The following is a 22,806-nucleotide window of genomic DNA, read 5'->3' as shown; positions in this document are numbered from 1 at the left end:
AGCAAAGAAGAGACGAAGAAGAAAGAAGTAGTAGCTAGCCTTGATCGATACTATTATATTTAATATTTATATTGTTTATATTAGTATTTATACCCTAATTAATAACTTAGTTATGGATCACGATTATGCTTTGCCTGCACGTTCTGTGAAGTGCAAATGTACGGGTGAAATAAATGACCCTAGAAGGTGTTGGGGCAAGAGAAGAAACAAGACACGGGTAAATATTGGACACGGGTAAAGATGGAGAGAGCTTCGTGACAAGCTGAAACTACAGAGAGATGCCGATCTCGCTTGCATTCTAATAAACAGGTAACTTATGCATCCATTCAGCTTACTATATCTATCAGTATATTTTGTGAAAACGATGATGTCTTGTGTAAAACGCAGACGGACTAGCTCTCATGTATAGTATAATGTAAATCCACATTTGTTATATATCTATCTGGAGAAAGTAGCTTCATTTGCAGTTCACTATCTTGTTCGATATCATAGTATAAACGTAATTATAATTATTCACGAAAGGCGACCGTTTTTAACATCTATTAATACTAGCTAGATGAAATATTGATTTGATAGGGGTCTGATAATTCATATATCTCTCCGTTCTAAAAGACGTGATTGTCAAAATACTAAGTTAGAATGAGTGAGGAATGTGGGGAGTGACAGAGCGCATGTTCCAATGAACATCGTATTGCTGGTTCGCTCGCTTACTCTGTATTATGGGTTCGGGATGGTAAACTAAATTTCAATTTATTTCCTTCTCAAACAGTTATGAAAAAGGAGGCCCATCTACATCAACTCCTTGCAAGAGACATGGAATGCCAATTCAAACTCTCTCGACCATAGCACCATCCAGTGAGTCATCATCACATAGGTAAGGTATACACAAGTTTTATAATATTACTTCTCCAATTAACTACGTGTGGCAGGTCTAATGAGATATATCCTGCCTGCAGGTGGCTGATTAATTCATTTGAGCTCGTCCTATCAGTGAGCTGTAGTAGCGCATATAAAAAAGCTGGTTAGAGTGTATGGTGCCATGAGGCACCGCCCCTTCTCGTGTCGTCATTCAGGTATGTTGGGTGTTGTGAGCTGGCCGATCAATGGCATACTGTAGCTAACATTAGCTTATTTCCAGGGCGACATGCAAGCTTTCGCGGCTAGCATTCGGCTGAGGTTGTACTCTTGATGGTCAGAGTATGGTTGTTTATACTTCATGTCCGGAATGCTTAGTTATTGCCGACGCACACGCTGTTCCCCTGATAGATGGGATGAGCCCACATGCATGTTGTCTGCCTGACTGAGTTAGTCCCCAGAGATCGCACCTAAAAGGTATGTAGTTTTAAATTTGCGCCTACGTTAAATGGCAATCTGTTGAGAGAAACAGCTTTTATTAATTGTTAGCAGTTAAATCACAGAGTTTGTCTGATTGTTTATTTGTAAATTTATAGATGTAGTACGGACCAACGGGTCGCATCTGCACCACCGATTAGTTTCTGTGCGGTTGACTGCTTGGGACTACCTCTGGAGGCGCTGCTGCTTTGCTGCTCTGCTGCTCTGCTGCTTTTGCTGTTGCTTTGATCCGCTGTGGACAAAGGACTGAAAACAATGTCCTTTGTGTTTATTTTAGTGTGTGTGTCTCCATGTGAGCCCTTTATTTCGGGGTTGTCTCTGTGTCTTGTGAGACCAGGAAAGTTTTCTTTTCATTTGTATTAGTTTTTATTTTGTATTTTGACTCAGAATTTTGTAATATGTTTAACGTGAAACTGAACATCTCTACTCCAATTTCTGTCTCTTGGAGTGACAATTCTGAGTGTGTTTCAACAGTGACAATTCTGAGTGTGTTTCAACAGTGACATTTCTGTTCCAGGAGCTGAGTGCACAAAGCAGGGGCGGATTGTTGGTGGTGGTCTCCCTCACGAGTGTGGTGTGCTGAGTGGTGTGAGTGTGTGTACTGGTGTGAGTGTATATGCACAGGCGTACGGAAAAGGTGACTTGTCGTGGAGGCCTTATGTGCCCTTATCCACTGCTCTGCCTCGGCTCCTGTCCTGCTGACTCAGGTCGCTCCATGTGTGCTCGTGGAACCACAAAATTGTCTACATTGAGTACTGTTGATGTTTGTGCATTTTATATTGATTATTTATCTTTAATAAAACAAAGTTATATTTTTGTACCCACGTCTCCTGCCGCCTTACTGTGGACGAACCTGTGTTTCCTTAAATAACAAACTATATTTTATTGTCCCTGGCAAGATTCCAGGGTGGCGTAGTCGTTAGCAGAGATCATTTATGCTTAAAATCATTCTATCCCATCCTCGTGCTGCTACATTCGTATGATAAGTACACCAAATGAATAACTGCATTTTTTACTTTTAAAGAGAACACTGCTTTCTGGAGTCTGATATTGAAGTCCTTTCCATGGCTGAAACAGAAAAACAGGCACTAGATGAAAGGTGATTTTAAAGTAATAAACTGTTATTTGTTGAAATTAACAATAGGCAACTGAATAAAGTCCTTTCACTTAAAATCATTTATTATATTTAAACCAGCTATGCACAAATGACACAAAGAGCTGTTGTGGTGCAGACTTGGTTTACAACAATTCCACCCCATTTTAAAACACTGTTTTAATTCTTTATTTTTTTTTTTTAAAGTTTTTCTAAGATGAGTATTCATGATGAGTCCACCATTAGTTTGGCACGTAATTACTGTGTAATCCATTGAGTTATTCTGTGAGCTAGTGAAGATAGTAGTTCGGATGATGACTATATCCCATCTATTTGTATGAGGTTTGTCCGAAGCAAGTTTACCCTTTTTTCACACCATAGTTTATGAATGTTCTGTGACTGTAAATGTATGTGGGTAGGCTTAGACAAATGGCAAGCTAAACATAGACTATATGTGATTTCTTGGTACTGAATGGAAGAAAAGTGGAAAAACTTTATACACTGTATAGTGTAATGTTGTGTCTATTATAAGTTTCCATTTTACTGAAAAAAAAAAAAAAAACTTTTTCCTATAGTAAGCACATGTTAATGATGCATACTGTAATAATTTTTTTACATTGACAGAAGTAGGGGAGGGAAAAAAAACAATTGAGATGATGGAAAAGCTTCCGTTCATCGGTCTGGAAGAGACTGTACATCTTTCCACAGAAAATGAAGTACCGCCACAAGAAGAAGATTCGGTCACATCTTCTACTAGCTCCCAGGTCTTATGTGAGGATGATTTAATTGGACAACGAGCATCGATAGTGTATGAATCCAACTTGAAACAGCTGGTTACATATCTAAAGCTGCCTATTTTGAAATGCAATTTCACAAACGATGTGACAAATCAGGCTTGCCAGGCTTCAGCACCATTTGAAGTAAATCTGACTTCAAGAGGCACAGGAACAATCATTGAATGGGTGAGTCAAAAAGTATCTCTATACCACAAGATCATATAAATGTAAACTATTCGCTTACCTTTAATTTTTACAAACCATTTAGTTTTTGTTTCATAAGAAACATCCATCTTGTGGTGGGAATCAGAAATTTTGCACACATTACCATGTCCCACTTAGTCACTTATATATTTATTTTTGTAGATTCTGTATTTTAATTTGACACACACACACACACACACACACACACACACACACACACACACACACACACACACACACACACACACACACACTCCTTCATTTACTGCCTATCAGTTTTAATAAGCATATTGAGATCATGCAATGTTGTCCCTGACAGACAAACACATTTAAGTTTTTTTTAAATATATATACATACACACATCTATACAAATGTAAAACTATGGTGGGGACATATGTCGACCAATCTAATTAGTTTTTTGATATCTTACAGATATGTTCCAATGGTCACCAAATATGGAGGTGGAACTCAAAGCCCACACAAAAATATGGGATTCAGGCAGGGGACTTTATGATGGCTACAAACATACCCCTGTCTGGGAATAACTACTATAAAGTCTCCCACTTGCTCAATTATATGAATATGGGCTTTGTTGGGAAGGACTTATTCTTTAACATTCAAGACACCTACTGCCTAGGAGCAATCAAGGAATTTTGGGAAGGGAAGAGATCTACAGCGATCCAACAGCTGCAGGATAAAGACAGTGTTGTTGTGCTAGGTATGTCCCCTGGCTTGTTCAAATAATGGAAATTCCAAACTTAAATTCTGTGTGCAGAATCCTCACATCATAATATAGTTTATTTGGTAATTTTTGTTATTTAGATTTTTAAAAAGTACAAGGTTCCTTAGCCTATCCATTTTTATCTTGCTTTTCTTTGATCTTGTCTTGTACTTTTCAAGTTTGGCATTTCAATTCTTGTTTTGAAATCATTGTTGTGGTTGACTTTTACAGCAGATGGAAGAATGGATAGTCCAGGACACTGTGCACAGTACTGCACCTACACCACGATGGAGAACGAATCAAAGGAAATCATATCTGTTGTGACCATTGACAAAAGGCAGACCCAGCGAAACTCTGTCATTATGGAAAGAGAGGCTTTTCTAAGAACCATGGACAAGCTTCTAACTGAAATAAAGCTCACAGAAATATGTACGGATGCTCACACTCAGATTTCTTCTCTTATGAGTAAGTTGGTATTATTTACAGTGCAAATGTAAAATCCTTTTTTATGTTTAGTAGATGTGTGTGATTTGTCTGTTGCATGTATTAACTTCTAAATGACTCATTTTTGTTTTGTTTACAAGATCCTAACTCTGGTAGATACAAGGACTCTGGAGTACTTCACTCATGGGATATGTGGCATGGAGCGAAGAATCTGGCCAAGAAGATCACTACAGTGGGTTTTCCTATTTTTGAAGTTTCAGATGTATGGACATTTAAACATATTTCTCTATCATATTCTAAATATGTTGTTTTTGCAATGTAAGGCAGGACAGCTGTCAGGGCAAAATATACTACTGAAGTGGACAAAAGACATTGTTAACCACTTCTGGTACTGTTGTAAGACGGCAGAGACGGATGGGCATTTCCGGGTAAGTAATACCTCTGAATTTGGATTATGAAATCTTGTAAGTAACTACATAAATGTTTACATTTAGTACAATATTGTTAACTGTCTTGAGGAAGCCTTGAGAAACAAGCATTTCATCATGTGGATAGACTGACCATAAACAAACCCGAACTTGATAATGAAAAAGCCTCAAGAATCGTAATCCAAAGCACTTTGCACACACATGGGCAGTCTAACAAAAATTTAATTTGTAATGCAAAAACTTTATACATACAGACTCCAAAGTCTATTTTCAATCATTTGACACACGGCCAGCCTTAGATCAGAGCGCACAAAGTACAACACCATAAAACCTGAACTATTCATCCATGTTTTGTTTTGTTGTTCCACTGTCTGATCTAATCTTCAGCTATTTCTTGTAGAAACTCTGGAGCAGTGTTACCAATGAGCACAAATGGTACCTTGGCCAATGCATGCATGATTGCCTGCCAGAAAATCAGGAGAAGGAATGGCTGGAAAGCGATGGCTGAAAGATGTGCACAGATATCTGCCTTTCCGGTAAGTTCAGTTACCACAAGCCTTTTTCAATGTGAACTTATGTCTGATGTCCATGTAGCAAAATAAAGGGCATAGCTAAACCTTTTGGGCTAATAATGAACTGTGTATGTAAACACATGAAAACAATTTTTTGTAAATGAATCAAACTTTGATGTAATCTGCTATACCAGGGGTCTCAAACTGGTTCCACAGAGGGCCTATGCTGGTTATTGGTACACATTTACCCGAGACCCGCTACAATTATGAAAGATCCGACCCAGATCCAAATAAAAAACATAAATATTGGACCCAGAACCGTTCGGGTCCCGGGTCGGACCTCAGGTTTCGAGTACGGGTGGATCCATGAAGACCTCTAGTCTGTGATATAATTCTTCAGAAAATATTTCCACAGATCTACCTGTCAGCTGGAGTCCTTTCACAACCACATCCTGATGTATGCAAGTAAGCGTTTCAGTTTCTCGCCGTCGGTTTATGAGGCATGGCAGCCCTTGACTACAACCACCATATAAACAGACCACCACAGCTTAACAAAGAAGGACAAATGATGTAAGATTAACAATAATTTCTCAGTGCACACTCTTCAGAAAAGCATATTGGTCTACAGTTAACTTTGTTATGAAATAATAATTTTAGACCAACAGGTTGTTTTTCAACAATATTTTATTTTTTAATTATTAATGTATTCAACAAAAATAGAACTTGGATTTTAAATAAATGTTTTATAGCTTCCGTCGACGATACCAAAAGAAATCCGGGAGATGGACTGTCTACACCTTGAAAGTTGCAAAGGACTACAACTACATCCCTTATCTGCTGGCAGCCATTTTGAGGAAACGACTGCATTCTGAGAGGGGGTTGTCAAGGCAGAGGATTCTACGTCCTGATGACCCTAGAACACTCGGCCTCCTTCCAAATGTTCCTCCTCCATCCATAGACACCATTTTATTGAGTCCCACGTCAGTAGAGGCCTAGGTATGACCACCTGAAAGTTTAAACTGTAAATACATTTTCCGTAATCAAATTTGTCATTAGACTGTAAAAGAAGACTATTTTTCTGTATTTTGCAACCGATGGGAAATTATACTGTATTCATATCTAAATGCAATGTTTTTTCTCTTATAGGGACCGGCACTACACAGCAAGAGACAACGGAGTAGCAACGAATCCTTGTTCATCTGAACCCAAGGCCTCGTCAACTGAGCAATCTGGAATTGATTTTTGGAGAGGAGACTTATATACCAAAGCATTTTATGCAAATTTTCAACACATGAGAGGTGTAAATAAATAGGATGCAAGTTTAATGTTCAACTCCAGAACAGTTTTTATTTTTACTTCAAAAATATATTCTTTGCAAATCAAAATGTCTTATGTCTGCTCCTCTTGCTATTACTTATGTGCAGTATGTTATTAAGAAGGCAAATTCCCGGTTGTCATCCCCAGGAAGCTGTGTGTCAAGCATAAATGTCGTTTCTGAGCCGCCATGCTAAGCGCAGTACATGCTCATCTAAAATATACAATGACATGTGGGGCAATCTACTGATGCAGGTGGCCTCCATCATCCCACAACATTTATTCTCCAAGTCAGTTCCCATTTCCCTGCACCTTGAACAGCTGCACCATCCAGGCACACTTTGTAATGGTATTTCTGTTCCCTGAGCAGCTGGCTGGAGCACATCAAACAAGAGGCCAGGTTCTCTGCCCATGACTCTGACTAGGAGTCTACGAGCGTCATCTGCATCCATGTTCCAGATTTGCTCCTGAAAATAACAATGTTAAAGGTCCCGTTCTTCGTGATCCCATGTTTCAAACTTTAGCTAGTGTGTAATGTTGTTGTTAGAGTATAAATAATATCTGTAAAATTATAAAGCTCAAAGTTCAATGCCAAGCGAGATATTTTATTTAACAGAATTTGATTACATCGAACGGCCCGTTTGGACTACATCCCTCTACTTCCTTCTTTAACCCTCTGGGGTCTGGGGTGTTTTTGGGGTCCTTGAGATGTTCTGACATTTGTGCTTTTTTCAGTTGCTTATAAACATATCAATGGCAAAGGTGTAAATTCACTCTATATAGCACAAACAGGACTTCCATAATATGTGAGCCACATGTATGTACATGTTTTCATTTTTGAGAGAATAATGTTTATGCATGGTTATCGAAAAAACTAAAAATTAAAGTTTCTGAAATAAGGCCACAAAACACATACTAAATATGTGGCAATAAGACTTTTGACTAATGGATGTCATCGCCTAGATTTTTTTCTTCAAAATGATGTGAAAATCATCCTGCCTAATCATTCACATAAAACGATACATTGAGTTTAGTTTTGTGAAACACTTTTAGTTTGGAAAGCCAATATGCGGATGGGGCGTAAACGCTCCAACAGCATCACAGGGTTGCCAACTTTTGAGTTTAGCTCGGAGTGAGACTTCTCCAACGGGGTGGGGTGGGGGGGGGGGGGGGATATATATATATATATTTCAACGGGGGGGGGGGTATTCCAAATTTTTTGGGGGTATTTTTTATTTAAAGGAATTAATTCTAAAAGCGATTTAAGGGAATAAAGAAAAAAAAGTTTATTGTATTAGTGAAATAATTGTAACTATTTGCAAATAATTTTTTTTTTTTTATTATGCATGCATTCTCTCTAAATGAATCAAAGAAATTATAGCATATTTTCAATTCAAAAAGGCTAAATTTAGTAAATAAATAAAAAAAAGTTGAGTAATTCGCGTCACCGGATACTGTCGGTAGTTGAACATTTCTATTGTAAAACAGTCAAATATCAAATGTTTTCCACTTACATTTTGCCAGGCATTCGTTCACTTCTTTAATCATTCTGACATTGAAGAGCTAGACCGCTGAACTTTTAGTCATCCTAACACCAAACAGAGCGGTGTGTAATGGAGCGCATCAGAACAGCATCAAGAATATCAAATACATTGCAGTGAATCTTTTATTTGCATCTTAAGTTTATAGGCAATAATAATGACAGGTTTGCGAAAGTGTAGAACTCAGTGAGCTCGCGCAAAACACATCTTCAGGACAGCGACTCATTTAAACGCCTCTGATTGGCCAATGCGTTCAACAGACATGTCAGTGATTGGCTACAATGCTCAACGCTGCCGTACGCCGTGCGTGCGCTACGGTTTAGTCTCTGTCTCGCATGCGTGCTCGCTCTAGATTCCGGGAGATTTTAACTAATTTGCGCCATAAATAGTGGTCCATCCAGTAGTTAAGAGCCTGAATTGTTTATAGTAATTCTGAAATTTAATGCACACGAGTGAAAAAAAAAATACAGCAAAGAAGAATGACTAATTTAGCGTGAGATTTCTTTGTTAAGCGTGAGAGCGTGAGATTGAGGCTGAATGCGTGACTGTCACGCCAGATGCGTGAGAGTTGGCAACCCTGGCATCATGCATATTTAGTAGTTCACACCTGGTGAGACTACGTCCCTGCATACTTAATGAGCCATTCATTCAGGTGTGTCACCTATAGCTAACTTAAATATACAAGCTTCATAAAAATTTCAGAGAAATTTTCAGATGGCATTTAGAGGCTTTTGCATCTGAACTCTTCATATATACACACTTATATATATATGCATGCACATACATACTTTATAATTTTTCAAAACTAGTCAACGTCTTTCAGAACTAAAGTATACATTTTATCATACGTATTTCAAAGTAAAGGATTCATTAGTTAGTTGATGACTTTATTTTTGACAAAACATACAGTATATATTCCTCATCTCAGTATAGCAATAGAGTTTGCTAAAAGCTGTTCATTCAATACAGCAGTATTTGAAAATTGATCATATTTTGTAAAATTACATTTATATTTGCATTTATGTCAAAACCTAGAAACTTTTAAACTTCAAAAGGACATTTATTAATATGTATTCGTGTCAAAATGACAAATAAACAGATTTTCCTATTCAATTTTGCATGGAAACGCTTCCAAGACGCTTGCGTGTCGCGTGAAAAATAGGCGTTGGTTCTATTTCTAGAATGCATGCGTTTTCCACGCGGTTCGTGCCGCGCCTGAGACGCGCGTCTCACACAGGCAGTGTGCAAACTCTAAACTGTTAACATGGGAGCCGAAATAAAAACGGACACGCCATGCAGCTGAGACGCTTACATCACGCATCCAGTGTGTCACCGGCCTTATCCATCGGATGTGGGCGTTTCACAGGTTTGTATGGATCGCCTCACATTTGCGTTTGAATAGCGCGGTCTCCGTAGGCGGAGTCACATTAAAACTTAATTAGCTGAGATGAGAACGACTGACATCTCTCTCTTTACATACATATTATATAAACTGTGAATATTTATTTTTTAGAAAAATTACTTCATTTAAAAGAAGAGAATTCAAGCTTCATGCCTGTGTGTTTGTATGCCTGTTTGACTGAGTATTCGCTGAGTTACAGTTCATTTCGGACGCGTTTCAGAATTGACTTCACTGACGGAGAGTAGGCAGAACTCGCATCATGTTTATTTTTCTTTATTTAGCGAAAAGCACAAATGTTTTTATTATGAGCACACACAAAAAAATACACACTAAACAGGATCGATTGATGTATAACACAAGCATATAAGATAAAAATTTATATATTTTTTTATTTTATTTTTTGCACTCATACGGAAAAAAACGAGCCTATCGCGCCGGCGCGATAGCCGACCCCAGGGGGTTAATGACGTCATTAAAACCGTTTTTTTGACTAACCTCCGCCCACAGGAATGCTCCCTCAACTCTACCGAAATTCGTTTATGTACTTGCGCACTTCTAATAACTTACTGTGTTTACTCAGCTCTTACGGTGATTTTCTGAAGTAAAACTGACGCTTCATCTTTTGTGTGATATACTGATGAGTTTAATAAAGTTTATTGTACATGTTTGATCATCATTCAGACAGCAGACTTGTAGGCTATTAATAAATAATTGATACATACAAGCAGATGACAAATACGTTATAACCGTAATTAAACTACTAAACTATACCTGTTCCATCTCTATACATTACTCTTGACTCTGTAGGCATTATTGTCCGACTCGAAATGAACGCCGTTACTAAGAGTTTCGGATTATTATCATCATTTCGTGAGATGAAATTGTCCTGAGAGACTGAGCGCGAGCTCGTGAAGCTCCGCCCCCTGTGCCGTGCAGCAGCAGCTTATTTGCATTTAAAGGGCACACACTAAAACAGCGCGTTTTTCTGAGCTCCAAAAAATGACAATTTAAACATGCTGTAAAAAACGATCTGTTGGGTATTTTGAGCTAAAACTTCACATACACACTCTGGGGACATCAGATACTTATTTTACATCTTGTGAAAAGGGGCATAATACGGGACCTTTAACATATTTATTACTTCATTACTTAACACCACTGGACATGGACGGGGCTTTACCCTTTTGCAGCATCACATAAGACAGCGTTCCAGAACGGCTTGATTTGAGGCACTGTTCCTGAATTTTTGGGAAGCGCAAAAAAGGAGTAGGTGGATTTTTACTTTTACAGAGTGGTTGTGTACACACTACAGACACATACAAATGTTCGAATACAATTTAAAGGTGAATTTTGCACAACAAGTCCCCTTTAATGCTTACATGTTGATCAAAACTCTTTCCACACTGAGGACACTTGTCAGGCTTCTCTCCAAAATGTGTTCTCTTGTGGTTACTGAAGTTTCCTTTATGGTTGAAACATTTTCCACAATGATGGCATACGTAAGGCTTCTCTCTGGTGTGAACACTCATGTGATTTTTCAGTATTCCGTTTCTGGTGAAACTCTTTCCACACAGTTTGCAGGTGTACGGCTTTTCTCCCGTGTGAATTTTCATGTGCCTTATAAGGTTTCCTTTATGGGTGAAACCTATTTCACACTGTTGGCAGATGAAAGGCCTCTGTCCAGTGTGAACTCTCATGACTGTAAGGTTTGCATGTCCATTGAAACTCTCTGGACACTGAAAGAATGGGAGAGAACTTCTATCTCCTGTATTTTGAGCTCTTTCTCGTGAGGAAGTATTTTCAGTCCGTGGGCAACTAAAAGAGTTTTCTCCTGTTTTGAAATCATGATGTTTCTCAGATTGTTCTTTTTCTTTCCATTTATTCAGTACTTTACTCTCCTCTTTCAGCCTCATTAGGTCTAAGTTGAAATAAAAATGAAAGTTAACCCCAATTTAATGTCACAAAGTACCAGACATTAAAATATTTAGACATGTAAAGCAGTGAATCAAGAAATAAATAAGTCATTATGTTAAAAACACCAGTCACTGTTGCTGTCTGCATTTGTTCTTCATTTAAAGAGCTTTGAATAGCAAATAAAAAGGTAACTTTAATAAGGATCAAATGACAGTTCTGCTGTGAGAATTAAACCAACCTGTTTGTTCCTCGGTATCTTCATGTTTCACACTGAATGTTTCTTCAATCTTCACATCTTCATGTTTCACACTGAATGTTTCTTCAATCTTCACATCTTCATGTTTCACTCTGAATGTTTCTTCAATCTTCACGTCTTCATGTTTCACTCTAAATGCTTCTTCAATCTCCACGTCTTCACTCTCCTCTTTAATAGACGCCATCTTTATAATAGTGTCACGTGGATCTCAGTCACTTCACCTGGAGTTTTTCCCTGTGTGTTTGTCCTGTTTAAGATGAAAATAATAAACAGAAAGAAAAACTAAATCCACACTAAATCTCTGTGTGTGTCTCAATCAGCTCTTGTTCAGTTCACTGGTAAGAGTCAGTCAGAGTGACAGTTAATGTATTTAAATCACTTGATTAGACTAAAAACTCAAAAGTAGTGCTTCAAATTAACAAAACACAATTCATATAGATAATATTTAGGTATTTATGACTTATATGTGGTTTAGTAATGACTTGTAGATCACATTTAATCGATTAGCCATGACACGTTTGTGTTTGTTGTTCACTTACTTTTACACTGTTTTGAACAGCATGTTTCGTCACGGTGTGAGTGATTCCCGCGCTTCGAATCAATGAATCATTTTGCGAAGCATTTGGTTCAATTGACTCAAAGTTTTGAACAGCTCCATTTCTCTCATCGCTACTCGCCAATGTTTACTGATTCATGATAATAGGCAGCGAGATGAGACGCACCTTTCTCGTGTTCTCATTCATAGTTTGTAACACTTTAAACCGATAGAAACAGTTCACTCAAATTTTCATGTTTCATGCTTAAAACACAAACCTTTCTTCAGTCGAATCACAACACATGCAGGAAGAGCGGCGCAGACTTATGATGTCACATAACCACACCAAAATAAAAGTCCTGTTCACACGCTGTTGTCTAAAATTGCATAGAAATTTACATAGAATTTCTGTCATCTCTTTTATTATTTGGATATGTTTTTTGAGTTGAATGCTTTGTTGAAAAGCATGTTCAAATGTTGTTTAATGATATGTGCTGAAAATTAAGAAAACACTAGAATCAGATTTAGTCTAAAAGAAGAATCTTTAATGTGTGGGTGAAGAAACCATTTTATACCAGATATGAATTAGAAAAAAATGCAAATAGTGACAAATGTGATCTAAAATAAAAAGAAAGAAAAATAGTAAGAGTTTATAAAGCAGAGTTCATAAATTCTCATTTAGAAAAAAGCGGACATATACAATTCATTTGAGTCTAAAAATACCTGAAAATAGGTATTACATTTCTAGAAATGATGATTGTCCAAGCATCAATAGAAGATTCATTATTCATAATATCTTCATAATCTTTCAACAATTATTGACATTATTTGGGTCACTTTTTCAATTTTAAAGCCAAACTGATAGATGGTGGATGATAAAAATGATAACCATAAGCCATAAAAAAGCTTATGTTTGAGGGTTGATGCTAAACTCTGCTAAATCTCGCCACACTCTCAAAAATATATGTGTGTATATTTTAATAGTTTGTATTATACTTCAAACATCTTGTTTTATTCAATAGTTTTAGTACTATATTACAAAACAAACCAGGTATGGTTTAACTATAACATTATACTACTAATGTTAAAAAAACGTTAGGTACAATGTACTTTTTGTGTTTATGTCCTATTGCAAAACAGTTTTGCTGCTATTTAGGTTGGATATGGTTACATTTATTTAATATGAAACTGAAAATAGACAAAACATATGAGTATGTTTGGATTTTTAGTGTTAAGGATTTGGACTATTAAGTAATATTTCTACCAAAGTAAATCACAAAATGAAAAAAACTGTCAAAAACAACCTGATGTTGTTAATTAATCAGGAACTACAGAATTTACAATTTAAAAAAAGTTTTTTTTTTTACAGATCCCTCCGTACAAGGGGATATTCAAAATCAAAATTTAGGAGAATATATAAGGAAAATACAAAAATACACCTCAACAGTTCTAATTGTGTGTATGTATAAATGCAAGATACAATATGTCAGACAAACAAAAGAATTCCATCAGAAGCCGACTACACTAACACAAATATAATATTTGCGCATCCCCCAAAAATTCTAGGAGTCAAATACTGATCAAACATTTTCCAAAGACACAGAGTTCAAAATACGCATCCAGGGAATTGAACATAATCAACTGGACAAACTGGACAGACCAACAAATGAGAAAAGTAGAATGGCAATGGATTAAGAAATTGGGACCAAATTTCCAAAAGGACTCAATGAAAGACTGGAAGAAAATTAATTTGATACAACAAAATAAAAAAATACTCTACTTTAGATTAATATATAGTATAAATCATAACATAAAAACCCTTCCCCTTCCCGACCCCCTTCCCCCCTAAAAATAATAGGTTTAGGGAATAAAATAGGTTTAGGGAATAGACCAAATGCCCAGACAGGCACATAAAAATGGATGGCCCAGACAGGTCTAAAATTTTCTGGTCCATCAAGAGAATCTACAACGTACCACCATTGAACAAAAAAACGCTTTTCACCTACACTAAATTTTATAAAAAATTGATAACCAACCACAAAATAAAATAAAATAAATAATATAATCTGCTAAAAAGAACTAAATTGTTCTGCATCATAACTTTTAATTTATCTTTCACTTAGGGAATACACCAAAAAAGCAAAAAATGTCCGAAGACAAAAACTTCAGGAAATTGGTAAGAAGCCTTTACGCCTATCGCACCGGCTTTCCACCACGAAAAAGCCTCTGAAAGATAGAGAAGCACAGAATACCAATATTAGCCTTAATAAATACGAATGAAACCTCAAGCCTGTGGATCTATGCAAATGCTTGCAACTGGTTACATTTCGGTTTAGACATCCTTAAAGACCACTATTCTGAATACCTCGAAAGAATGCAGACCTTCATCCTAGCCTGTTCCAAAAACAGGTGGGAAAAGGCCTGGCAGGTAGCGATAAAATGGGGGAGAAAAAAAATCTATAAACCTTACAAGAAACAACAATCGAACTGGCATCACAAGCAGTAACGACATTCATGAACACAAAAAAGACACCAGACAGCCCCAAACAAACCTGCCGCCGTAAAAATAATAGAAACCCCAGAGAATCCTAATGATGATGAACACCCAGTAGCAAAGAAACATAAACCAACGGAAGGCGGCTTCATCATGGGAGCTACAGTGGACTCAGACGATGAGATTTTCTACCCAAACGTCGAGCCGAATAATTTGGAACCAGCAGTCAAAGAAGTACAAGGGAACTCTAGCTCAGAGAAGGAGAAAGAAAAAGAGCAACAGGAACAAGAGAAACGAGAGGGGACAAATCCAATCAAAACCCAGAAAAAAAACACCAATGCCACGATGGCCCCTTAGAAAAGCCAAACCTGGAGGTAGTTTAACAGAACAAACTAGACTACCAACCCCCAAACTCAAGACAGAGATGAGGACCCAGGCCTTTGGCATCTTCGAAAGGCAAGAACATTCTCAAAACAAATATGAGAATTTGTCCCTTATGGGCGAAATAATGTATGTAACTTTTGTTGCTGTTTACGGTCAGGGACTATTTTTTCCAGCGGAAGGAAGGCTTTTAGCGATTTTACTTCATAAAAGTTGCATAGATGCATGTTTTTCGGCTTTAATAGTTGTATTGTGTGGTAACCGTTTTATAAAAGCAATAAGGTACTCGAGGTAAGTGCTGTATCGTGAATAAGTAACGGCTGAAGGGCGTTGTTAGGCATGACGTCGTGATACACGATACAGCACAGCCTCTCGTACCGTATTGCTTACATATAATAATTAATAAACATGTTTGATCAGCCTTAAAAAGGGCTTGTGTACCTTTTCTATTGCTCTTTTTTTTTCTTCCTCCATTTCGGTCTCCACTATACTTCAGCCAGGTTTTTATTTTTATCCTCGGCTTCCATCACTTTTGTTCCTTGTTTTTTGACTGCATCTGTCTGCATGAAATTAAAGAAAATTAAACAGAGAAAGAGTTAGCAGACAGATCATATCTGAGGAGTATTTTGTTGAGTTCTGTACGATTAGTGGATTAATTGGCATTCTTTCATTGACTTGCATTGTATTTCATTCAATGACACATTAAGTGAGACTGTAAAGGGTTGTTTCCACTTTTGCTATTTCAAAGTTATGTCTAAGTTTTGAATGTTTGAATGTTTTTTTAAAACATATCACCTATGACAACTTTTGCTAGCAAGAGTGTAGAAAATGGGCTCTTCTGTCCTCTCCCTTGCCAATTAAAATTGTTGGCCAACTCATTGGTAATTATTTCCCTCATGATTCTGTGGACAATGTCTTTGGCAGATGTTCCACCCAAGCTGGTAAGATATCTTGTCTATGAAAAAATATTATGTGTTAAGCAGCAGTAAATCAGGTCTAGATCTCTACATATGTTAGTATTCTTTTAAGTGAGGTAACAGAACATCATTAGAATTTACCAGAGAACGTTGTGTGTCTCTGTTTGACAGCCTATCCTCCAGATCCTTTATGCCTGTCATGCTCCTTAATGGAAACTGAAACTCCTCATTTACAACTTCAGCTGCATTCTCTCTTCGCATAATGGCCTGAAGGAGGAGCGTATTCTGCCTGACTTGACCCTTTATCTCTTCCAGCATCTGGTAGAGCCGGAGTTCTCTTTCTGAATCAGACAAACATACGATGCAACATTATAACTACACAGAATTGAACGTGTAAAGATAGAGACTGCATCTCTTCTTTTGTTGCCTTTATCATAACATAACTTTTCTAGCCTTTTGTTGAATCCATCCAAGCTTTTTTTTGAGACGTGTTGCTGGCATTAAATTCAAAATGTGCTTACATTTCCCATAAAATAGTCAAATTTGACATTTTCAACATTTGATATGTTGTCTATGTCCTTTTTTCAGCTAAATATGATTTGACAAGATTTGGAATTTTGTTTTTATTTTGCATTTTACATAACGTCCCCAATATTTTTTTAAATTGTAGTTGTAAATCAAAGCACATTGATATTAAGGCTAATTGTTAAAAGCAGGGCTTAAAAGGTTTATCGAGAAATAATACAACTTAGCCAGGCGAAGTTGGTTTTTATTCTCCTTTTTGGTTACATACATTTTATTTTGTTCCTTGAACAGTTTCTAATCCATGTTAGAGACTAAAAAGATAATTACTAAAAACCCCTGTAAAAAAACTATTGTAAAAGGTTTGGAAAAATTCTACGTACCATCTTGTCTTGGTTCAGGGACTGTCACAGCAGGTGCTGATGGTGCAAATGGTGGTTGCATATGGTCCATTGTCTCTGCATATGGACGGTAAGAAACAGAATCAGTACAATGTACAATACATTGCCAAACATCACAACATTTACTTCCATACAGAGTTTCGCTGCGATCTTAAGCAACAGGAAAGTGACCAATGTTCAAAATTTGCTTTCAACATATCGTCCCCTTGGAATTAAATATAGTTTACTACAACTCAATTTTGACAGAAATGTCAGATATAACCTTATACTGTAATTTCCCAACTATTAGCCGCAGTTGATACATTTTTTTTTGCAAAATTTCTTCAGGTTAATACACGAGAGCAGTTAATATAATATTAATGTTTTTTTAACTTTTAAGCTTTTTCATAGGAATCTAAACATAGAAACAAACATCATCACTAAGCCTATTATCTGAACATTTGAAAAGAACTGCTTGGCATAACTCACAAGGAGCATCTTTTAATTTTTTAATATTTATTTCTCTATATTTCTCAATAATAACAATTAATAATTAATTCCTCAAAGACTTACCATACTCAGCCACCCATTCAGTTATAAATTTGTCCCATTCTTCATCAGGAGTTTCATTTTTTTCAACTGCTTTTCTACATTTTGTACTGTTATATGGGGGCCAAAAGGAAAAAAATTTGTCGATGCTCAGCCAGTCACTTGGTATCACCTCTGTCTCATTCTTTTCAGTAAAAACAACTATACAGATGGTGCCCAACCAGAATGCCTATTACCACCGCGGCGAAAATAAACCAGCCGCATTTCAAAGTCGTTCCCGAAATGACCGCCAGGTGGCGCAAAGGGACATTGTGCAAAACAGCAGCAATTGCCGTATTTTAAAATGTAAGTGGGTTAAATATAAAACCCTAAGCCTAATAGGCATATTTTTCATATATATAAATAGGCCTATTAGGCTACAACAGAATAGAACCAAAGATAGAATCAATTTTAGAACTGAAAAAATAGAATCAAAAGTTAAAAATAGAGACGATATTAGGAGCAATGACGCTGAATATTTTTACTATTCTATTGAGGAATTAGATAAATGAAGAGCTCTCGTGAGTGATACAATTGCATAGTAATTTATAGTGATTTCAAAAGCAATCCTTAAAAAAAAAATACATGGAGTAGTGTGGCATAATTTTTGAGAGATTACGCGGAACGCGTTATAGTTAAGATCCTGGTTTCAATGCCCTTAATATATATAGGCTAGGCTACTGCTTTAAAAAAAATGTCACAACGCGTTTTGAGATTGTTTTGAATTAAACATTGAAGTTTAAAATGTAGTGTTTTGGCACACCAGGCCGAGTGGCGTTACGCATTGTTCAAAAATCAGGTTTTATTCTGGCATGTTGAATTGGCGTTAGAATTTTTTTTTTTTTTTTATTTATTAGATTTAAATTTCGTTAGATTTATTTTTCTCATAACAGCTAAAATAACTTAATATATGCCTTGTCTTAATATGACCTACTTAATATAGGCAATAGGCATATAATAGCCTATATAATAAATTAGCAAAACTTGGCCACTAAATATTTAATTTTCAATTATTTTAATTATCACAATTAAAGTTTTAATTTTATTAAATTGAACAAGCGCAACAATCAGCATTTAATCAAATATTCTAAAAGATGTATTATTAATAATAATAATGTTATTTCAACATAATATTTAGTTTTTTCGACATAATATGTGTGCGTGCAACAAGCAATATGTGTATTTGTAAATCCGGTGATGCGTGCATTGATTTTTATCAATAAACTAGTGTTTTCTGACAGTGTCGACTGCAAAGATGAAGTTGACGATCGCCATATTTGTAGTGAACGCACCTAGAGAGAAATGCACATAAAGACATAATCAGAGACTAGCCTTTTTCTTTTCGTTTTGAATTGTTTCGTTTGAAGACATTTCAAGCTTTGTGTATTTGATGTATTTATCATGTCTGTGTGAGGCATACACTGAGTTTCGTTAAGTTAGGAGGATGAGATGCGCTCCAGCTGACGTGCAATGCAAGTGACCGCGCGGGCGCCTCCATGATTAGTGTCTGTTATATTTGCTTCTCTTACTTATTAAATCCAGGCAATTGGTTGATGAAAAATTTATTAAAACTTAATGAAGTGGTCAAAATCATATCCGACCCACTCCATATCCATCTCTCGATATAATGCATCCTATCTTACTCGTGCTGTTCACTTTTCATATTCAACATAGATGGAAAAAAAATAACATTATAATATTTTAACAAATATGATACTAAATGAGATTATTTAATGGCTACAACAGTATAGTAGGCCTATAGACTCTATTTGTACAAATTGCTGCACATTAATTTAATAAAATTAAACCTTGTAACGAATTCACACTGTAGGGTAGACTGTGTACAGTTGAGACACCTTAAATAACTTGCGTTCGCAGCAAGCACAAGTTGTGATTTTTGCTGTGCACTTGCATATTAGTGTCAGCTGGGAAGGAAATATAGAGACCAGACCTCTTGGAACTTTAATTGAATACATAGCGTTGGAAAAGCATACTGAAATTACATCCCTACAAATTTATTAGGCCCTACTGAAAATAAATGTATCGAATTTAAGCAAAGTAGCCTAAATGTTAAGACTGTAAGCCTTTTGCTTTTTTACGTAGCCTATAAAGGACTCTTATAGCCGACTTTGTGTTAATTTAATTTGTAGAGGATTTTTTAACTCAAACATTAACACTGAAATAAATGAAACTAAATTATTGTAAATTAATTCAAACATTGACTTGCTATTAGCTAACATATGCCAGTAAGCAGCATTTGGATTTTGCGTTATGTATGATATTTAAAGAATGAAATACAGTAGTCCCGCGTTGTTGTGGTCAGCATAGGTTTCTTTAATGAATGAAATATAAAAATACAAAACATTTCAATATAAAAATATTGAAAACAATTCAATAGGCCTATTTTACATTCCAGTAGAACCCCTGTTGCGCTGTACCACCGCCGGCAAAACCTTCTGAAGGTGATTGAGTTATTGCACGCTGTTTTTGTCAGGCGATCTCTCCAGAAAGTCACTATGGCCTGAAGAAGCTCGTCTTTGTTCCATGGCTTAGCCTCACGTCTGACGAACTCTTTTAGTGCGTGCCAAACCAGTTCGATCGGGTTGAGATCTGGTGATCTGCGGGCAAGGTACAAGTCAGAGGATATTTGTCTTGTGCACATTTCATAGAAAAGTTAATCTAAAATAACTCAGGATGTTAGAAACATACTCGGCAGGGGTTTTTACCCAGTTGATCCCCGCCTCGGCAATACACTGTCTCGATGCTGCATGTTTTGGGTCATTGTCTGTGTTATAAACAGAGAGAAATGTCAGAAAACAAATGAACCATTCCGCTAATAGAAATGGCAAAATGTCACAAGCTCGTTATTATTTTTTACTTTGGAAGAAGCGATGAGGTCCTTAAAATTTTTTCTGAATGTATGGCGCCAACAAAGATTTTATTATGCTGTCTTGATAATAGTAACGGTCCATAATTCCTGTAAAATTGAGTGTATTAATAAACAATTCAGCTAAATTGTGAAGAAAAAAATCTGTTGTGCTATAGGCTAGGCTATAACTCACCTTCGAATACAACTATTGGTCCTGGTCCCTGACGGGATATGACCCCCCAAACATGAAGTTTAATGGGATGCTTGGCCTTAGGTTTTGCGATGTGCCGACCCTTTTTCTTGTAGCACATCAAAGCAAATCACTCCAAAGCAACAGTTGTTTCGTCTGCAAAGATTACGTTGTCAAAGGTCTTTTTGTCAGCCATCCACTGCTGAACTTGTCTAATACGCAGTGTCTTGTTGTTATCCCGGATCATAGGGTCTGTACTGTAATTAAATAAACAGTATTATTACAATAATAAAACCAATTACTCTGTTAAACTATACATTTGCAATGTAGCCTACAGCTACTAATAGTCACTTACCAGGCTTTTCCATAAGTCCATCCAAGAGTCTGTATGGACCTTCTGATCGTGCTGACTGATACTTTTAACTTCATTCGGGACTGAAGCTCTTTTCAGACTGTTCATCGTCCTCATGTAGTATTTCTTCAATGCATTGAAGTACCGCACTATACAAATAAGAATTACATTTTATGCGATGTCAGCTTAATGTAGATTTTATCTGAAACAAAAATGAATAGGATAATAGCCTACCTGGTAACTTTCAACACAGTTGGTTTTTTAGTCGCAGGAGTCTGGCGACGAAGACAACAATGTCGTCTGATCGTGTCGTCTGAGACATGAACACCCGACTGCATCAGAAATGTCCTGATGTTTGATAAAATATGTCCTGCTCTCCACATAGAACTGATCTTGATGCTCATCTCAGGGGAAATCTTCGCCATGGTCGACGGTGTGGCAGAAATCGAGCTAAAAAAACAGGACCAGTTACAGCCTAAAAAGAGACCGCCCCTGTCATTTATTATGTTTTAATTTCCTGGGCTGTGAGCATTTGTGTTAATAGGGCAATTAAATGGCGATTTGTGAGCTAATGTTAAGGGATTAAAACGTAATGGCCTAAAGTAGAGGTGTTTGTTTAACAGTTATGCAACTAGCTATTCAATAGGCTATAAAGCAAACATGATTGTAATAATAACCCAAATCATGCTAATGATCAGTTCATTTCCCAGGTACTGTATAGGCTATATGCACTTTGAAATAATGGTTCTTATATGGCTCTTTGTCTGGGTAAATGGTTCCATGACAACCCTGTAAATGTACATGTAAAATGTACATGTTTTGTATTTTGTAACTATGTATCAAGAGCTATTAGTCATACAATTGGTGGTCTTTTTCCCCTTTTTAATTTAACAAGAATAATTAGCGAGTGGGGCTGATGTATCTCCAATTGACTAAAATATGAATTACATTCCTTTGTGTAACATAAGATGCGATATGGCCCTGAATGTGTTTTTTGAAATCATGAAAAGTGTTGCCATTGCCGCTATCAGTTCAGTGGCAATGGCTCACAGACGGGGTAAAATCACAATACCAAATGCACACTAAAGTGTCCCTGTTCGTGATATAGAATTATTGATGAATACCTTTAGCTTTGAAGGCTACCCGATCACACTAAATGCGCCCTATAGCACGCATTGTGTTTATCATGCAATTTATACGCCAAAATGAGTTTTTACGTGCATAGGCCTACTGTGATACGCATGGGTAGATTTAGTATTGGTAGGGTACGTGCATATGATACTGTAGGCATGGGTAGGATTAGTTGTGTGGGGTGCGTGTATTACACGCAAAAAGTGTGTATCAAATGCACGCGAAAACTGCGTCATATGCACGTTAAAACTCATTTTCGCGTATAAATTGCACGATAAACAATGCGTGCAATCACACACACTTAAAACACACATTTTATGCCATTGAATGTCACACAATAGGAAAGAAGACTTTGGAAATATGTACGTTAATATTAATGTTAGTAGGGTCGGTTGTGAGTCGGAACAAACGTTATGTATATATATATATGTTTATATATATAAACTAGTCAATGTTTATGATAAGATAAAAATATTTCTCAGTTGTGT

At 36.6% G+C, this 22,806-nt stretch overlaps 2 protein-coding genes across 2 annotated transcripts; both read right to left on the bottom strand.

Moving 5' to 3' along the window:
• Nucleotides 1-9,269: 9,269 nt before the first annotated feature.
• LOC308689657 (uncharacterized protein) lies at nucleotides 9,270-12,838 on the bottom strand. Its single transcript, XM_081363491.1, has 3 exons — nucleotides 12,499-12,838; nucleotides 11,942-12,206; nucleotides 9,270-11,707 (listed from the first exon to the last, which is right to left on the bottom strand). Exons 2-3 carry the CDS (start codon nucleotides 12,141-12,143, stop codon nucleotides 11,127-11,129), a joined length of 783 nt encoding a protein of 260 aa, XP_081219617.1. The 5' UTR covers nucleotides 12,144-12,206; nucleotides 12,499-12,838; the 3' UTR covers nucleotides 9,270-11,126.
• Nucleotides 12,839-15,836: 2,998 nt separating this feature from the next.
• On the bottom strand, nucleotides 15,837-18,349 carry LOC308689658 (uncharacterized protein). Its single transcript, XM_081363492.1, has 4 exons — nucleotides 17,192-18,349; nucleotides 16,428-16,627; nucleotides 16,165-16,324; nucleotides 15,837-15,929 (listed from the first exon to the last, which is right to left on the bottom strand). Exons 1-4 carry the CDS (start codon nucleotides 17,259-17,261, stop codon nucleotides 15,880-15,882), a joined length of 480 nt encoding a protein of 159 aa, XP_081219618.1. The 5' UTR covers nucleotides 17,262-18,349; the 3' UTR covers nucleotides 15,837-15,879.
• Between the last annotated feature and the right edge of the window lie 4,457 nt (nucleotides 18,350-22,806).

The sequence above is a fragment of the Scardinius erythrophthalmus genome (assembly GCF_964197995.2).
Source record: "Scardinius erythrophthalmus genome assembly, chromosome: 4".
Taxonomy (NCBI): domain Eukaryota; kingdom Metazoa; phylum Chordata; class Actinopteri; order Cypriniformes; family Leuciscidae; genus Scardinius; species Scardinius erythrophthalmus.
Note: the sequence above shows the minus strand (reverse complement) of the source record. Positions and strands in the feature narration are given on the sequence as shown.

What these genes read in the sequence shown, in the direction of transcription:
- LOC308689657 (XM_081363491.1), bottom strand. Translation starts at nt 12,143, where the DNA reads ATGGCGTCTATTAAAGAGGAGAGTGAAGACGTGGAGATTGAAGAAGCA. An exon ending in AGATACCGAGGAACAAACAG is followed by an intron (nt 11,708 to 11,941) that starts GTTGGTTTAATT and finishes ATTTCAACTTAG; the next exon opens with ACCTAATGAGGCTGAAAGAG.
- LOC308689658 (XM_081363492.1), bottom strand. Translation starts at nt 17,261, where the DNA reads ATGGACCATATGCAACCACCATTTGCACCATCAGCACCTGCTGTGACA. An exon ending in CCCTGAACCAAGACAAGATG is followed by an intron (nt 16,628 to 17,191) that starts GTACGTAGAATT and finishes TGTCTGATTCAG; the next exon opens with AAAGAGAACTCCGGCTCTAC. An exon ending in GAGACACACAACGTTCTCTG is followed by an intron (nt 16,325 to 16,427) that starts GTAAATTCTAAT and finishes ATTTTTTCATAG; the next exon opens with ACAAGATATCTTACCAGCTT.